General features: G+C 49.4%; 4 protein-coding genes across 4 annotated transcripts; 2 read left to right on the forward strand and 2 right to left on the reverse strand.

Moving 5' to 3' along the window:
• Window positions 1–364: 364 nt before the first annotated feature.
• On the forward strand, window positions 365–2128 carry N7473_009583 (uncharacterized protein; the record flags this gene model as incomplete). The annotated part of the gene is made up of 4 exons (XM_057155522.1): window positions 365–695; window positions 769–946; window positions 1008–1444; window positions 1515–2128. The coding sequence occupies 4 exons, from the start codon at window positions 365–367 to the stop codon at window positions 2126–2128; spliced, it is 1560 nt and encodes a 519-aa protein (XP_057006652.1).
• A 329-nt stretch (window positions 2129–2457) lies between these two features.
• N7473_009584 (lactonase family protein) lies at window positions 2458–3670 on the reverse strand (the record flags this gene model as incomplete). Its single annotated transcript, XM_057155523.1, has 2 exons — window positions 2458–3262; window positions 3312–3670. 2 exons carry the CDS (start codon window positions 3668–3670, stop codon window positions 2458–2460), a joined length of 1164 nt encoding a protein of 387 aa, XP_057006653.1.
• A 1113-nt stretch (window positions 3671–4783) lies between these two features.
• On the forward strand, window positions 4784–6688 carry N7473_009585 (uncharacterized protein; the record flags this gene model as incomplete). The annotated part of the gene is made up of 1 exon (XM_057155524.1): window positions 4784–6688. The coding sequence occupies one exon, from the start codon at window positions 4784–4786 to the stop codon at window positions 6686–6688; it is 1905 nt and encodes a 634-aa protein (XP_057006654.1).
• A 3749-nt stretch (window positions 6689–10437) lies between these two features.
• Window positions 10438–13561, reverse strand: ace1 (putative C2H2 transcription factor (Ace1); the record flags this gene model as incomplete). The annotated part of the gene is made up of 5 exons (XM_057155525.1): window positions 10438–11161; window positions 11215–12024; window positions 12082–12335; window positions 12682–12938; window positions 13051–13561. 5 exons carry the CDS (start codon window positions 13559–13561, stop codon window positions 10438–10440), a joined length of 2556 nt encoding a protein of 851 aa, XP_057006655.1.
• Between the last annotated feature and the right edge of the window lie 80 nt (window positions 13562–13641).

Below are 13641 nucleotides of genomic sequence, written 5' to 3' on the forward strand. Positions count from 1 at the left end.
ATATATGACATCGTAGAGATTGGATTTGCGATCGTCGAGTGGAGAGTCAAACTGCCGTGGCCTCCTACCAATCCCCCGCAATTTAGGTTATCAGACCCCCACCGCTGGTTGCCAAGACCGGGGTAGAGCTTTGATGAGATGGCTGTCAAGCTCAGGTGGTGATGCGAGACCCTGGCGCCGTGTTTCTTGCCAAGAGGGGATATCCGACATGGTGTATATATTGGATTCGTCTCCCCCGCTGTGCCCGATGGATCGTGGATTGTCTAGGAGACATCGATTCGACTGTGCGGTTGTCGACTTCCTTGAGTTTTTGAGGTGAATATAAAGCTACGTTGTGCAACTTTCATCGATTTATACTGCAGCTATGGGTCCTGGATCTATCCGCAAGGATGATGTGGAGATCGCTGATCAGCCATCCCATCTCGAGAATCTCCCCAAGCCTTCGCACGTCACGGAGATTGACACTTTCCGTGTCGTCGGCTTAACCCCTGATGATGAGCAGTTCTACATTGGATTCTCCGAGGAAAGCCGAAAGAAGGTCTTTCGCAAGGTGGACGTTCGCTTGGTCCCTATGCTGGCGCTGCTATATTTGATCTGTCACATCGATCGTGCGAATATCGGAAATGCTAAAATCGAAGGCATGGTCGAGGATTTGGGGATGACGGGTGTCCAGTACAACACTGTACTTTCGATTTGTGAGTACTCCTATCGCTTTTCTATGTCGGAGTCCAGGACTGTTATTGACAAGCTGATTTACGTCTGCGATAGTCTTCATCCCCTACGTCCTGTTCGAAGTCCCAAGCAACATCCTTCTCAAGAAGTTCAAACGCCCTTCAACCTACCTGGGCGTTCTTGTCGTCAGCTGGGGAATTGTTATGACTTGCACTGGACTGGTCAAGAACTTTGCAGGTCTTATGACTACTCGCGTGCTGCTGGGTATCTTCGAGTACGTACCCCTGATCCTCATTCCCTCTGAAAATGTACATGATTGACACGCGACAAAATAGGGCTGGCTTCTTCCCTGGTGCAATCTATCTCTGCTCTTACTGGTACATGCCAAAGGACCTCGCTCTCCGCATTTCATACTTCTACTGCGCCAGCGCCTTATCCGGTGCCTTCTCCGGTCTTCTAGCCGCCGCCATCGCTAAGATGGATGGCATCGGTGGACTTGAGGGATGGCGGTGGATTTTCATTCTCGAGGGACTGTTGAGTGTCGTCTTGGGTGTGATGTGTTTCTTCCTCCTCATTGACACACCAGCTTTCTCTACGCGCTGGCTATCCGCCGAGGAAATTCGATTCCTTGAGCTTTCAATGTTCATCAAGCAAGGTGGAGTCAGCAGTGATGAGTCCAAATTCAAGATGCGAGATCTGAAGAAGGTGCTTCAGAACTGGAGAATCTACGTGCAAGCTTATTTTTTGCTTTGCCAGTCAGCGCTGTCTTATGGTAAGGCTATCCTCCGATTCAACTTCATCTTCCTACTTGGGATTAAACTAATCAAAGTACCTGTGAACAGGAACAAAATTCACCCTTCCAACCATCACCAAAGCAATGGGCTTCAGTTCCACCAACGCCCAACTAACATCCGCCCCACCATACGTCGTCGCAGCCATCTCAGCCATCATCTTCGCCCGCCTATCCGACCGCTTCTACTGGCGCATGCCATTCGTCGCCATCCCCATGGTAATTGTGATAGTCGCCTACGCAATCCTCTTCTCTCTCAACGGCGCACTCGAAGCAAAGCGCGGCGTAGCCTATTTCGCCGTCGTCCTCGCCGTGGCCGGTATCTACCCGATTCAATCCGCCGCCGCATCCTGGAACGCGAACAATATTGCCCCATCGTCGCGTCGAGCCATCGGAATTGCACTGATGAACTGCGTTGGAAATGTTGGCGGCATTATTGGAAGTTTCATGTATATTGAGAAGGAGAAGCCAAAGTACCCCACTGGCTTTGGGTTGAGTCTTGCGCTTGCCGGGGTCGGATTTTTCGTTGCTTTCTTCCTTGAGTGGAGTTATAAGAGGGGGAATGCGCAGAAGGCTAAGGTTGCGGATGAGGCGAGGGTTAAGTATACTGAGGATGAGCTGTTTGACATGGGTGATAAGTCTCCGCTGTTCAAGTATGTGCTGTAGCTGGGTTTTCTGTGATGGACTTGGCGAACTATGAGGGTATGACATGTCCGCTATTGGTAGGTGATGAAAGCGTCTTGGTTGGAATATCAAACTTACTATGTGTGGTCTTATGACAATATACTGGCTGTAAGGCGAGTTTTTCTGCGGTTTTTCTGCGGTTTTTCTTGCTCTCTCAGATTTGAAGTAAACCATCGAACATAGTGTGACCAAAGTTCAGCAGCTGACATTTAAACTCCCCCTTATTGAGATAGATTCCCTTCTTCTTTGTTATAGAATTATTTTATTCATATATTGACGTTCCGTTGGAGAGTTAAGCGAACTCGAAGACATTACTCTTCCCAGATAATGCTACTCAACCCAGTCGACGAATTACTAGCTTGGCCGGGCTCTCCAACCTGCAAGCTAGCAACCAGATCGCCGAGCTCTCCACTCCGCGGATCCCTCATGACAATGGCCACATTAGACGAGGCCTGATCTCCAATAGCCACCAAAGTACCCTTCTTATTAATGGCAAAGGTCCTGGGAACGGTGCCATACGAAGAAGTGATCTGGCTAAGCTTGACCGTGCCATTCGGTAGCTGAGCCGAAGTCACCAAAGAATCATTAGGAGGAAACCCTTGATCGAAGCGAATCGAAGCATAAATAGAACTCCCTACCATACGCAGTTCCGCGGGCGTAGCCCCAGCCGGCAACTGTCCACCTGGGTATGGTACGAAGGATTGCGTCTCCCTGAATGCGAGACAACCGGAGGATGCGTAAGAGACAGAGAACGCATTAAAATGCCCTCCTAATTCGCTGACAGTGTATAACATGGTCACTGGAGCTTGTGCCCAGTGCGACGGTTTAGATTTCCAGAATATTCCGTGTCGCGGTCCACTACCAGCGGTGTAATTGAGAGCAGGGCACGCATTTAGATGCCCCGAGTGGTGGTCAATAGCGTACACTCGAACTTGGTCTGCGCCTAGATCGGGAACGAGGAGGAAAGACCCGGTTGGATCGAGAATCACCTGGTGTGGATGGGGTGCATCCTGCTGCGGTTTGGGACCGGGTTGGGGCATTTGATAGCGGAGGATTTGCAAGGGCCCTTCATCGGAGATGAGAGGCAGGGTGAAGGTTGTCAAGGCCGAACCGCCGCTGATAAATGTTAGTTTATCTGGCTCAAGTGGACAACAGAATCACTCACTAATGTGCAACAGCTAAATACTTTTTGCCATGCTTGCCGCCATAAATGACACTGTGCACAGCTGCGCCCACATCCGTGGTCTTTGCGAGCTCGGTCAGTCTTCCATGTTGACCCACAGAGTATGAAGTCAATGAGCCATTGATGACTGCATTGCCTGAGTGGTCAGAGCAATAGAGGGTGCGCGTCGATGGATCTAACGAAAGCCAACTAGGGGCATCGCCACATGTTTTCAAAGATAAAGTGATTGACAGCGAGTTTCCGCTATCAAGAGAGAGTGTGTAGATATTGCCGTCATAGTGGGTGGCGTAGAGGTTTGTGGCAGCCGCGAGCGAGATAAAGAAAGGAAGATAGCGGAACATGATAGAATAGGGGGTACAGTGAGCTGGAAAGACCTAATAGAGAGGAGTGAGATACTGGCATTAATGAAACAATATAAGCATAATATGGATATGCACACATGTCCGTATCCGATTGAAGCCGGAAAAGCCATACCAAGATCAGCAAATTAGTCACTACAGGCACGGCTAATGAGCTTTGGCTCCAATTTGACGACTGTACTCAATTAGATTTCTCCAATAGATGCCGACAGAAAACTATACCCCATCGGTGTTATCCTGTGGCCTAGCCCTGTGGTAACTAGTTAAAGCGGAATGCGGCCGAAGTGCGGAGGTATCGAGCAGCCGTCCAGATTCATTATGACAGTCCATATGCCTTGAGTTATGCCCGCTTTGGGTCATCAGGGTCTTATACATTCTATTTAATACACTCATACATAGTTTCGTCTTCGCAGGGACAGAACCACTATAGAAGTTGAGGATGGTCCCTGATATTCCCCCACATCCCCCGGCGACTCCCCACAAAACCCGCACCCGCACGGTTCGCTTCCATGACGGACCGGGGCGGGAATAGATGAAGCTCCATCAGTTGAGCAGCGGTCTTGAATCACTCATTAGAATTTCGACGAGGACACTGTTTATTCTGGTCTTTAGAATGATGGTGGACGCCGCAAGACTCACTACTTCCTACTCATTAACCTCGACTGAAGCCAGATTCTGGGTCCTGATGAAACTTGGCCGCCAGGCGCACGCTAAGTCTTATAACGTAACCTACATAGTTTCTCCGGCATAAATCGCCCAGATAGCTGATCCCCTACGCTGAAAAGTTGCATCAATAACCGTTGCGGGGAAAGGAGGCAAGATCATTGCCGAAGTATAGGGTAATGAATATTTATGCCGTCTCTCGGACCCTCCCAACCCCCAGGACCGTGGAGTAGTACAGCTAAGACCTCTTCTCCCCAGTTCTTGGCGTCTTGGCGAGATTGAAGTATGGCCGGCAGGGATCTATTGATTGACTACTTAGTCCTGATGCAACTATATTTCAATTGCCGATGTGTCCTCAGAAAATACTATATATTTGCTCAATGATAACAAGCTGTGATGCCCGGATGAGCCTAAGATCTTGGTCCAGCAGCCATGAAGTTCCTCACAGGATTGTCCCTGCTCGCTCTAGTTTCTCCGTCTCTGTGTGTTCCTGCCTTGCAGCTTCACGCGCGCAATGGCCTGGTTTCTACTGAACAACCTTTGATTAAGCTCAAGCCGCAAAGAACTGTTTCTCGCGAGCTTGTGAACCTGGATGGTCTGTGGAAATTCTCACTCGCATTCGGCCCCAACGACACAGCTCAGCCGTGGACAGCACCATTGCCCAAGGGCCTTGAATGTCCAGTCCCTGCCTCATATAACGACATCTTCGTCGATCCCGAGATCCACAACCATGTCGGCTGGGTGTATTATCAGCGTGATGTGATCGTTCCCAAGGGCTGGTCCCAGGAGGAATATCTTTTGCGAGCTGAATCCGCTACGCACCATGGCCGAATTTATGTCAATGACCGCCTCGTCGCCGAGCATGTCGGCGGCTATACACCCTTTGAAGCCGATATCACAAACGTCGTCACCGCTGGAGAGAAGTTCCGCTTAACGATTGCCGTAAACAATGAGCTCACCCATGAGACTATCCCGCCGGGAAAGATTACAATTGGGGAAGCCACTGGCAGGAGAATCCAGACCTACCAGCACGACTTCTACAACTACGCCGGTTTGGCTCGATCCGTTTGGCTTTACTCTGTTCCCCGCCAACACATCCAGGACATTACCGTTGTCACGGATGTTCAAGAAAATAATGGACTGATTCACTACGACGTCAAAGTATCCAACAACACGTCCGGGCAGGTCAAGATTACGGTCCTTGACGAGGATGGTGCCGCCGTTTCCGGTGCCACTGGTGCCAATGGGACCGTCAAGATCAATTCCGTCAAGCTGTGGCAACCAGGTGCCGCCTATCTCTACCAGTTCCAGGCCAGCATTGTGGACTCCAACGGCAAGCTCGTCGACACCTACAGCGTGGCTACGGGCGTGCGCACCGTCAAAGTGAGCGGGAAGAAGTTCCTCATCAACGACAAGCCCTTCTACTTCACCGGATTTGGAAAACATGAAGACACCGCGATACGTGGCAAGGGACATGACCAAGCATACATGGTCCACGATTTCCAACTGATGCATTGGATTGGAGCAAACTCTTTCCGCACATCACACTACCCTTACGCCGAAGAAGTCATGGATTTCGCCGACCGCAACGGCATCGTCGTGATCGATGAGACCCCTGCTGTTGGCCTGAACCTTGGCATGTCAATTTCCGGGAGTACAACTGTTCACACTTGGTCCCAGGAAAACATAAACAACAACACCCGGGAAGCCCACAAGCAAGCCCTCCGCGAGCTCGTGTCTCGAGACAAGAACCACGCCAGCGTTGTCATGTGGTCGATCGCCAACGAGCCTGCCTCAGCCGAAGATGGAGCCCGCGAATACTTCGAGCCACTGACCAAGATGGCTCGCAAACTAGACCCCACGCGTCCTATCACCTTCGCCAACGTCGGCGGCGCAACCTCGCAGCTTGACAAGATCGCCGACTTGTTCGATGTTACCTGCATCAACCGGTATTTCGGCTGGTACTCGCAGACCGGCGACCTTGCCGAAGCAGAGGCTGCTTTGGAAAAAGAGCTACAAGGCTGGCAGGATAAGTTCGACAGGCCAATCATCATGACCGAGTATGGTGCGGATACCCTTGCGGGTCTGCACTCTGTCCTCGGTCTGCCCTGGAGCGAGGAGTTTCAGACTCAAATGCTGGATATGTATCACCGGGTGTTTGATCGCTTTGAGGCTATGGCTGGCGAGCATGTCTGGAACTTTGCGGACTTCCAGACTAGCTTGGGCATATACCGTGTAGATGGTAATAAGAAGGGTGTCTTCACTCGTAACCGCCAGCCTAAGGCCGCTGCACACAGTTTAAGGGCGCGGTGGACCAAGTTGCATACGAGCAGTTAAAGAGGTGGGTAGGGGTGCATCTCAAGTATCTAGGTCTAGATAGATGCAATTATCAGCAAGGAAGGTCAAGTTTACTCTAACCATTGAAATTTGTCAACCAACTTCATTCAATAAAGCTGAGGCCAATTGCACGACAGACTATACTAATTTCGGATATTATGGATAACAGGTACATCGAGTACCTAGATATCCTCATTATACCTACTATGCCTTTCACCACAGATACCTGAGCTATTAGGAAAGACTGTTCGAAAGACATTCGGAAAGATCTTTCACAGAAGGAAAACTTGAAGCATATGAATTCACATAGTAAACCCGTTTCTCCAATCTAGATATTAAGGATCCAGTGAACATGTTCTCTACTGTATCTAAAAGGGGTATAGTTGACGTGCGAAAGCACAAGCTGTCGTGCGATTAGCCTCGGCCTTTAATACGTTACATGCTTTTATCTAGATACGTTGGTATGAGCCCCAGTGGAGGGGGCTCATAAAGAAGAAAGGATTACGAACTGTCAAGGAGAACAATCTTGAATGTCAGGCTATCGGACGATTTCAGAGTGGGGAAAAAGTCAATATGAATCAGATTTCATTATTAAACAAGCCAATTAGCTAGATCAAGATAGGAAAAACAATTAAGGCAAATTCGTCTTAGATCATGAATCACATGAGACGTGTATGTGATCCAGCGTATAATCAAAAAGATCATGATTCTTGGGGTAGGATCTATAGGCACAGATGCAGAATGCCGTTCTGTCTCAGAAATTGTGCAGGACATAAACCAGAAGAGCTACAAGCTACATAAACTTGGCCCCTTACTCCGGTTATGAAAGTGAAGATAAGGGTATAAGCGCTCTAGAGAGATATAAGAGTCCACGAGGTATCCCGGAGTGCTATATCACTTAGCCTTTACATCTTGCTTAATAGCTATTCCTTTATTTTCCTCTTTTTAACCGACTTATAGAAAGTACTTGCAACAATGAAAATGAAGCTTCGAGTGGTCTTATTTTCACTACTTATGACTAGTTCTCTTACCTAGATCTCAAGTGAAGATAGCTATAAGGACTACTACGTCGAAAGGACGAAACGGAAGAAGAGATCCTCCCCGGATATAAGGTTAGATATTCCTGCGGTGCACTTAGCCCTTGCAGCGGTAACTGTGTTCCGGAAATTACCAGCGCCGAAGACTATGCTAAGTAAGCTATGCTAGGATTGTCCTAGATGCCCTAGAAGCTCCTGGTTCAATACCTGCTATATTAGAACAGGTTCTAGTGATGCTGATTCTCGAGACCGAAAGTGGGTCCTTGATATAAAAAAAGTGACTCCGCCACCAGCACCGCTACCACCGCTAGCTCGTAAGAATCCATCGGAGGGATGTGCTGAGGAAGAAGGCTCCTAAGGAGGAGGAGCTGCTGCTTTATGTGATCTTTACAACAGTTGGAGCAGGGGAATGCCTAGCTAGAAGAGTGCAACAGCGCGAAAAGAGATTGTAAGAAGAAGCTGGAGCAATGTCTTAAAGACAAGGAGTTATTAGAGTCGAACTAAGGCACTGGATCTAGATCTGCTAGCGGATCTGGCTTTCCGATATATATGAACCCCCGAGACCCTATTGAAGCCTTGTTGACTTCTCAATCTATCCTAGCTCTTAGGGTTATAGGGCTTTGTTCCATACTCAGTCAATGTTTTCATTCTATGACTGGCTCGTGCTAACTTGCCCTTAGCTTGAAAGCTCTGTTTTGAATTAAGTTTTCGTAAAGCATTAATATTAATTTCCGCACTTAGCGTCGCTAATTCGCCGGCTTATGGAATCCCTGGCTTGATCTTAGCTAGTTTGCGACTTTCTACGGCTTCACTAATATGCGAGAGTACACTAAGAACTATCGAAACTTCGGTTACAGTTAATTAGCTGATAGTTGGACTCGATAGTTCAGTCTACTCATGATTCAATAGATCCAATCGGCTTCGACTGCTATCCTCCGTAACTTTGTGTACACTATGACCACCGGCAACCCGGAGGATTGCGAATCATATTAGTCCCTATAAGTTCTAGCGTATTTCAAATTGATGATATGTTCTGTCAGGCATTACCACCTAAAATTGTCAGATGATACAGCCTTGCAGTTAATACAGTGACCGACTACGTGTATCTGAACATTAGTAATAATTCTCCTGCTATACTTACCGACATAATCGGAGGTTTGTGGTTCGTTAAGTAGGTTATGTGCTCGTAGGGTCTAGGTGGTGAATATTTTCTGGGAAATAGGCGTCCTTACACGGGATCGTATAACAGTGGAGAATGGTAATAGGTATATAAAATGCTGTACTAATCGGGCCAAATTGAATAGGGGCGCAGGTGAGGTTGAATTAAACTTGAAGTTGACAGAAAAGTGGACTTTGTTCTACGTCTGGCCAGGTTAAAGTATAGAGGGAATCAGAACTAGATACGAGTATTCAATATGCGCTTAAGCGTGCAAGAAGAATTTAGGTGAGATATTAGGGGGAAAAATGCTACAGGCGCTAAGACAGTGTATCTTAGGGCCGGCCCACTTTGGAAAACGTCAGAATAAAACTGAAAATTTCATATAGTTTAATCTGACATCATATAATATAACCATGTACTTTATACTATCCTCGTATTTCGCCCTATTTATCTACCAGGCGGCCTAGACGCCGAGTTCTATGCCGATAAGATATCTTCCATCCTCTAACCCAGGCCCATTAGGATTTGCAAACCATCACCAGGGTGATCGTTAACGCGAGCTTGGCTCTGCGGAAATCTTATCGCCTAATCATTACCTTTCAATGAAAACTATAACGTGAGCATTGAGTGATTTCAAGGTAACCAGGGCGGAGCATCATATGTTCCCACCACGATTTTAAATGAGGTCGGTTTTCAAGGGCTGATGGGCAAACCGATGTGGTAAGATGATGCATGTATGGCACATAGAATAGGTCCACAACTGAAAACTCCTACAGATCATGTAAGCCGATGACATTGCAAGTCACCATCACTAGATTGAAACATACTTGTCCTGCCATGTAGCCTTGGTGGCCTAAGATCCGGTCTAGTATATCGAGGACGGCCAATAATCGAGATCTCAAACTAGCTACCAATGCCGAGTCGACAGAGCCTTGACTCTCGGCGAAGAATTTTCTGTTCGATTATAACGTGAGTATTAGTAGATTTAGGGGAGAAACGTGCAAACAAGTTATAACCGAAGGAAGACCTAGCAGCTCCGACATACTATCGAGGGCAAGCTGGCTATTCATTTCAACAAGAGTTTCATCGAACGACGTTTAGTCGTAGTCGATGAACGGGCCCTGCAACTGGCCAGTTGTAAGGCCCTCGCTATTGCCCTTTCGCAGAGATAGTGGTCCTTGCTGCGGATAGAGAGGATATAGAGTATCGGTGTAGTATAGGGCACTCTCTAGGTAAGTATTATAGCTAATATCTTTCTTAACTAATTAGGAAGACTAGAAATCATAAGTTATTCATTAGAATTAGAGAGAAAGGGGTATCGTATCGAAAATCAAATCACATTTGGTCATTAAATTCTTAGTTGAGATCACATTAATCTAAGAAAAGAAAATGGCAGGTCATGAGCTACAAACAAGATTGAATGTAGCAAAAAGAAAGAAACCGCAGAAGAAATCCATCTACGAGGATAGAGAAGAGGGGAGTCCCAACTTCTCGGAAAGTATGTCCATCTCTAGCTGGTTCTCCATCGCCACAATACCTTCGTCGAGCGACACCTAGTCGAATTCGGCGAAACAGCCCTGCGAATGGCTGACGCCCTGTAGCTGGGTGTCGCCAAAAAGGGTGAAGTCACCCAACGCCTGCTGGGCCGCTGGGAGGCCATAAGGAAAGTTGGCCGAAATATTGCCACCGGAGAGGCCGGACTCCGGGGAATACAACATCAAGTTCCCCTGAGCGCCCGGAGACAGACCGGAGACATGGCCGTTTGTGGCGCATTGGGCACCATCGACCTGGAACGAGGCCAGGTCCTCCATTCCGCTGGACAAGTTCATATTGTCCATGTTTCCCAGGCCGCTCCAGTCGATGTCGAGGAGGGCGCTGCTGGTGTCAGCAGTCGCCTGAGGGGATTCGGCTAGAGACAGAGTACCAGACATGGAGCCAGACTCGCCGAGGTCTGGAACGGGCTCCGACACAATGGATGGAATCAGGCTGTTCCGGTCGGCAGCGGCGAATTGAGCCTGAAGGCTCGCGAGACTATGGTCGAAATGGGAGAACATCTGGTCATTGGTCATGTCTCCCGAAGATGCCTGGTAAGCAGAGGTGTTGAAACCAGTCGACTCGTCAAAGCCAGTCGAGTGGTTGTAGGCAGCGGAATTGTCGAAACCGGGGGAGTTATCGTAACCGGTCGCGTGGCCATAGCCGGTCGAGTTGGCAAAACCAGCCGCATTGTCATAGCCAGTTGGCTGATTGATACCAGGGGAGACGACACCAGCGGAGTGGCTAACACCAATCGAGTTGCCGTAAACATTCGGATAACCAGGGACTCCAGTCACTTGGAAGTTGGGATTGCACGTGTCCGGCGGCTGATCAGGGAGGGAGGCGAAGAAGTTGGCCAGGTTGGTAGGGTCCATGGGCAACTGAGTAGGGGGTCCGCGAAGTTGATCTCAAGTTCGTCCTCGTCATCCATACTCGCCTCGAAGGGAGAGAGAGTCGGGCCCACGCTAGGGGTACTGAAGTCGGTCGGGCCGGATGCCGGAGTAGACACACTGGGGGTGTCGGGAGTGGCCTGGACAGAGGGGCTCTTGGTACCGCGCTTGCTCTTGGCACCGAGAGCACGAGAGCTGTGCTTGGAGCGGATGTAAACCCAGCCATGGGCCTTCTCCATGTGCTGCTTGCAGTTGCTCTCACGCTTGGAGGAGTAAGGGCAGGGCGCGAAGTGGCAGTTGAAGGTGTTGGGGCTGTCGGCGTGCTTGTCATTCATGTGGCGATCACGCTCCTTTTCGGTTGGCCAGCCGATTTGGTTGTATTTGCAGGTGGTGTCGGTGCACTTCCAGGGGCGCGAATGGGTCTTCTCGTGCTTGGTCAAGTCGCAAGGACGCTTGAAGACCTTGTCGCAGTGAGAGCACTTCTTGTTGATGTCCATTGGAGGCGCGTTCTTCTTGCGGCGAGCCATGGATCGCATGACACCCTCATCGAGATCCTCATCATCATCGAGAGCGATGGCACGCTTGTAGGTAGCAGGGGCATCTCCCTCGTATGGAAGGCCGGTGGCCATGGAGATAAGCTTGCCATCCTGCAGGATAACTAACTCGACGGGGCGTCCGTTCTTGGAGAGACCACCCTCGAGGGCGGCGGAAGTAATCCTGTCAAGTCATCAGTATGGTGAAAGTTGGGAGCAAAACCGGGTCACGTTAACTCACAGGGAGGACGGTTCGTCCTTGTTGGCGGACTGAGCCTGAGTGTCCTGGGTCATTTGGACCCGCTGGCGATTAGCCTGAATCATGGCGGCGTAGCGTCGAACCTGGGTGACAAGGTCGAGGAAGTAACCGTTAGTGTATGGGCGATCAGCGGGAAGCCGCTGATCCCGGGAGTTGAGATGAGATGTCGACGTGTGGAGACACTGGATGGTGAACTCGCAGAAGCTGAGATAAGAAGAGCGAGACGCCGAGAATTTCTGAAGCAAGAGACTTTATGAGCTTCAACCAGAACGCCGGAAGTATGAGAGAATGAGACGGATGGGATGGACGGAGGTGGGATGAGACGAGAGGAGAGTTGCGGAAGGAGGAAAGGTCGGACAGGACATGAGAGTTGCGAGAAGGAGAAGAGGTGCGAGAGGAATAAGGTTGGTGGAGGAGGAGAGTTGTGTGGAGAGGAAATTTTGCGGAGCAGGAAAGTTGGGAAAGGAAGAAGAGTTGGCGAAGGAGAAGGGTTGGAAGAGGAAGAAAGGTTGGAGAAGGAGGAGAATTGGGAAATGAAGAAAGCCGGAAGAAGTAGAAAGCACAAGAAAGGCGCGGACTTACAGGAGCGAGCCACAGGAGGATTTTCTCGAGATCTCGTAGGCAAACAATCTGCTTGTTCACGATTCGACTTGGGATTGTCCTGACAAGGGGATGGAACGGTTTGAGCTTGGCCTCCTTCAGTATAGGGACCAGAACATAGCGCTCTATCTGCTTGCACGCCGAGTAGGACAATTGGCGTCGCGGAGTGGTGCCTTGGTCAAAGTCTGAGGCAGCAGTCGTAATGGCCGATTTTCCTAGGTGCGAGTCATTCTTATACACTACCCAAATAGGAAAAAAAGGAGGTTAGCTAAGGCCCGAATAGGAAGAAAGATAGGGCTGGGGATGGATTGTTTGCTGTGGGGCAAGCGAAGGAGCCAATCAGCTTCATACATTTTTCAGCGGCATCGGGCAACGACTCGCTGCTGACTGATGATCCAAGACCACTGTCGGATTCGTGGCCATTGTCGTAATCGCGTTGTTGTTGTTGATGCTTCTTATGCGACGGGAACAAATCATACCCATCATCACTCGACGGCTTCGAGGCACCGGAGATGGCAGACTTGGACTCGTTTACACCACCAAGGCCATCGACGTCCTGAGCAGAAGATGTTTTCTCCTCAGGCTGATCGTCGAGGGTCAAGCGCTCAAGAATCGACGCCATACGCTGTTCACTAAGGGCAAGAGCGTCAAGAGAAGTTGGCGAGCGACGAGGAAGAGATCGAATGTTCAACACTGGATCACTATCATTCGACGGCGGGTTAGTCGGGGTATTAAATGTCTCGCCCTTCTTCAGTTGCATTTTGGAAGAAGAACTGGACTCCGCATCAGGGGCCAGCGACGTGTTTAAGACCGGCCGCCGACGCGGATGCACCCGACTGGGCTCGAATTGAGCAGACACCATAATGGATTGGTTCTGCATCGTTACCGGCGTTAGTACGACTGCATCCCATGCCCCAAAAGGACAGATTGTTTCGGATGATT

Source organism: Penicillium subrubescens (assembly GCF_028828155.1).
Source record: "Penicillium subrubescens strain IBT 31985 chromosome Unknown utg000006l_segment0_segment0, whole genome shotgun sequence".
Lineage (NCBI taxonomy): Eukaryota > Fungi > Ascomycota > Eurotiomycetes > Eurotiales > Aspergillaceae > Penicillium > Penicillium subrubescens.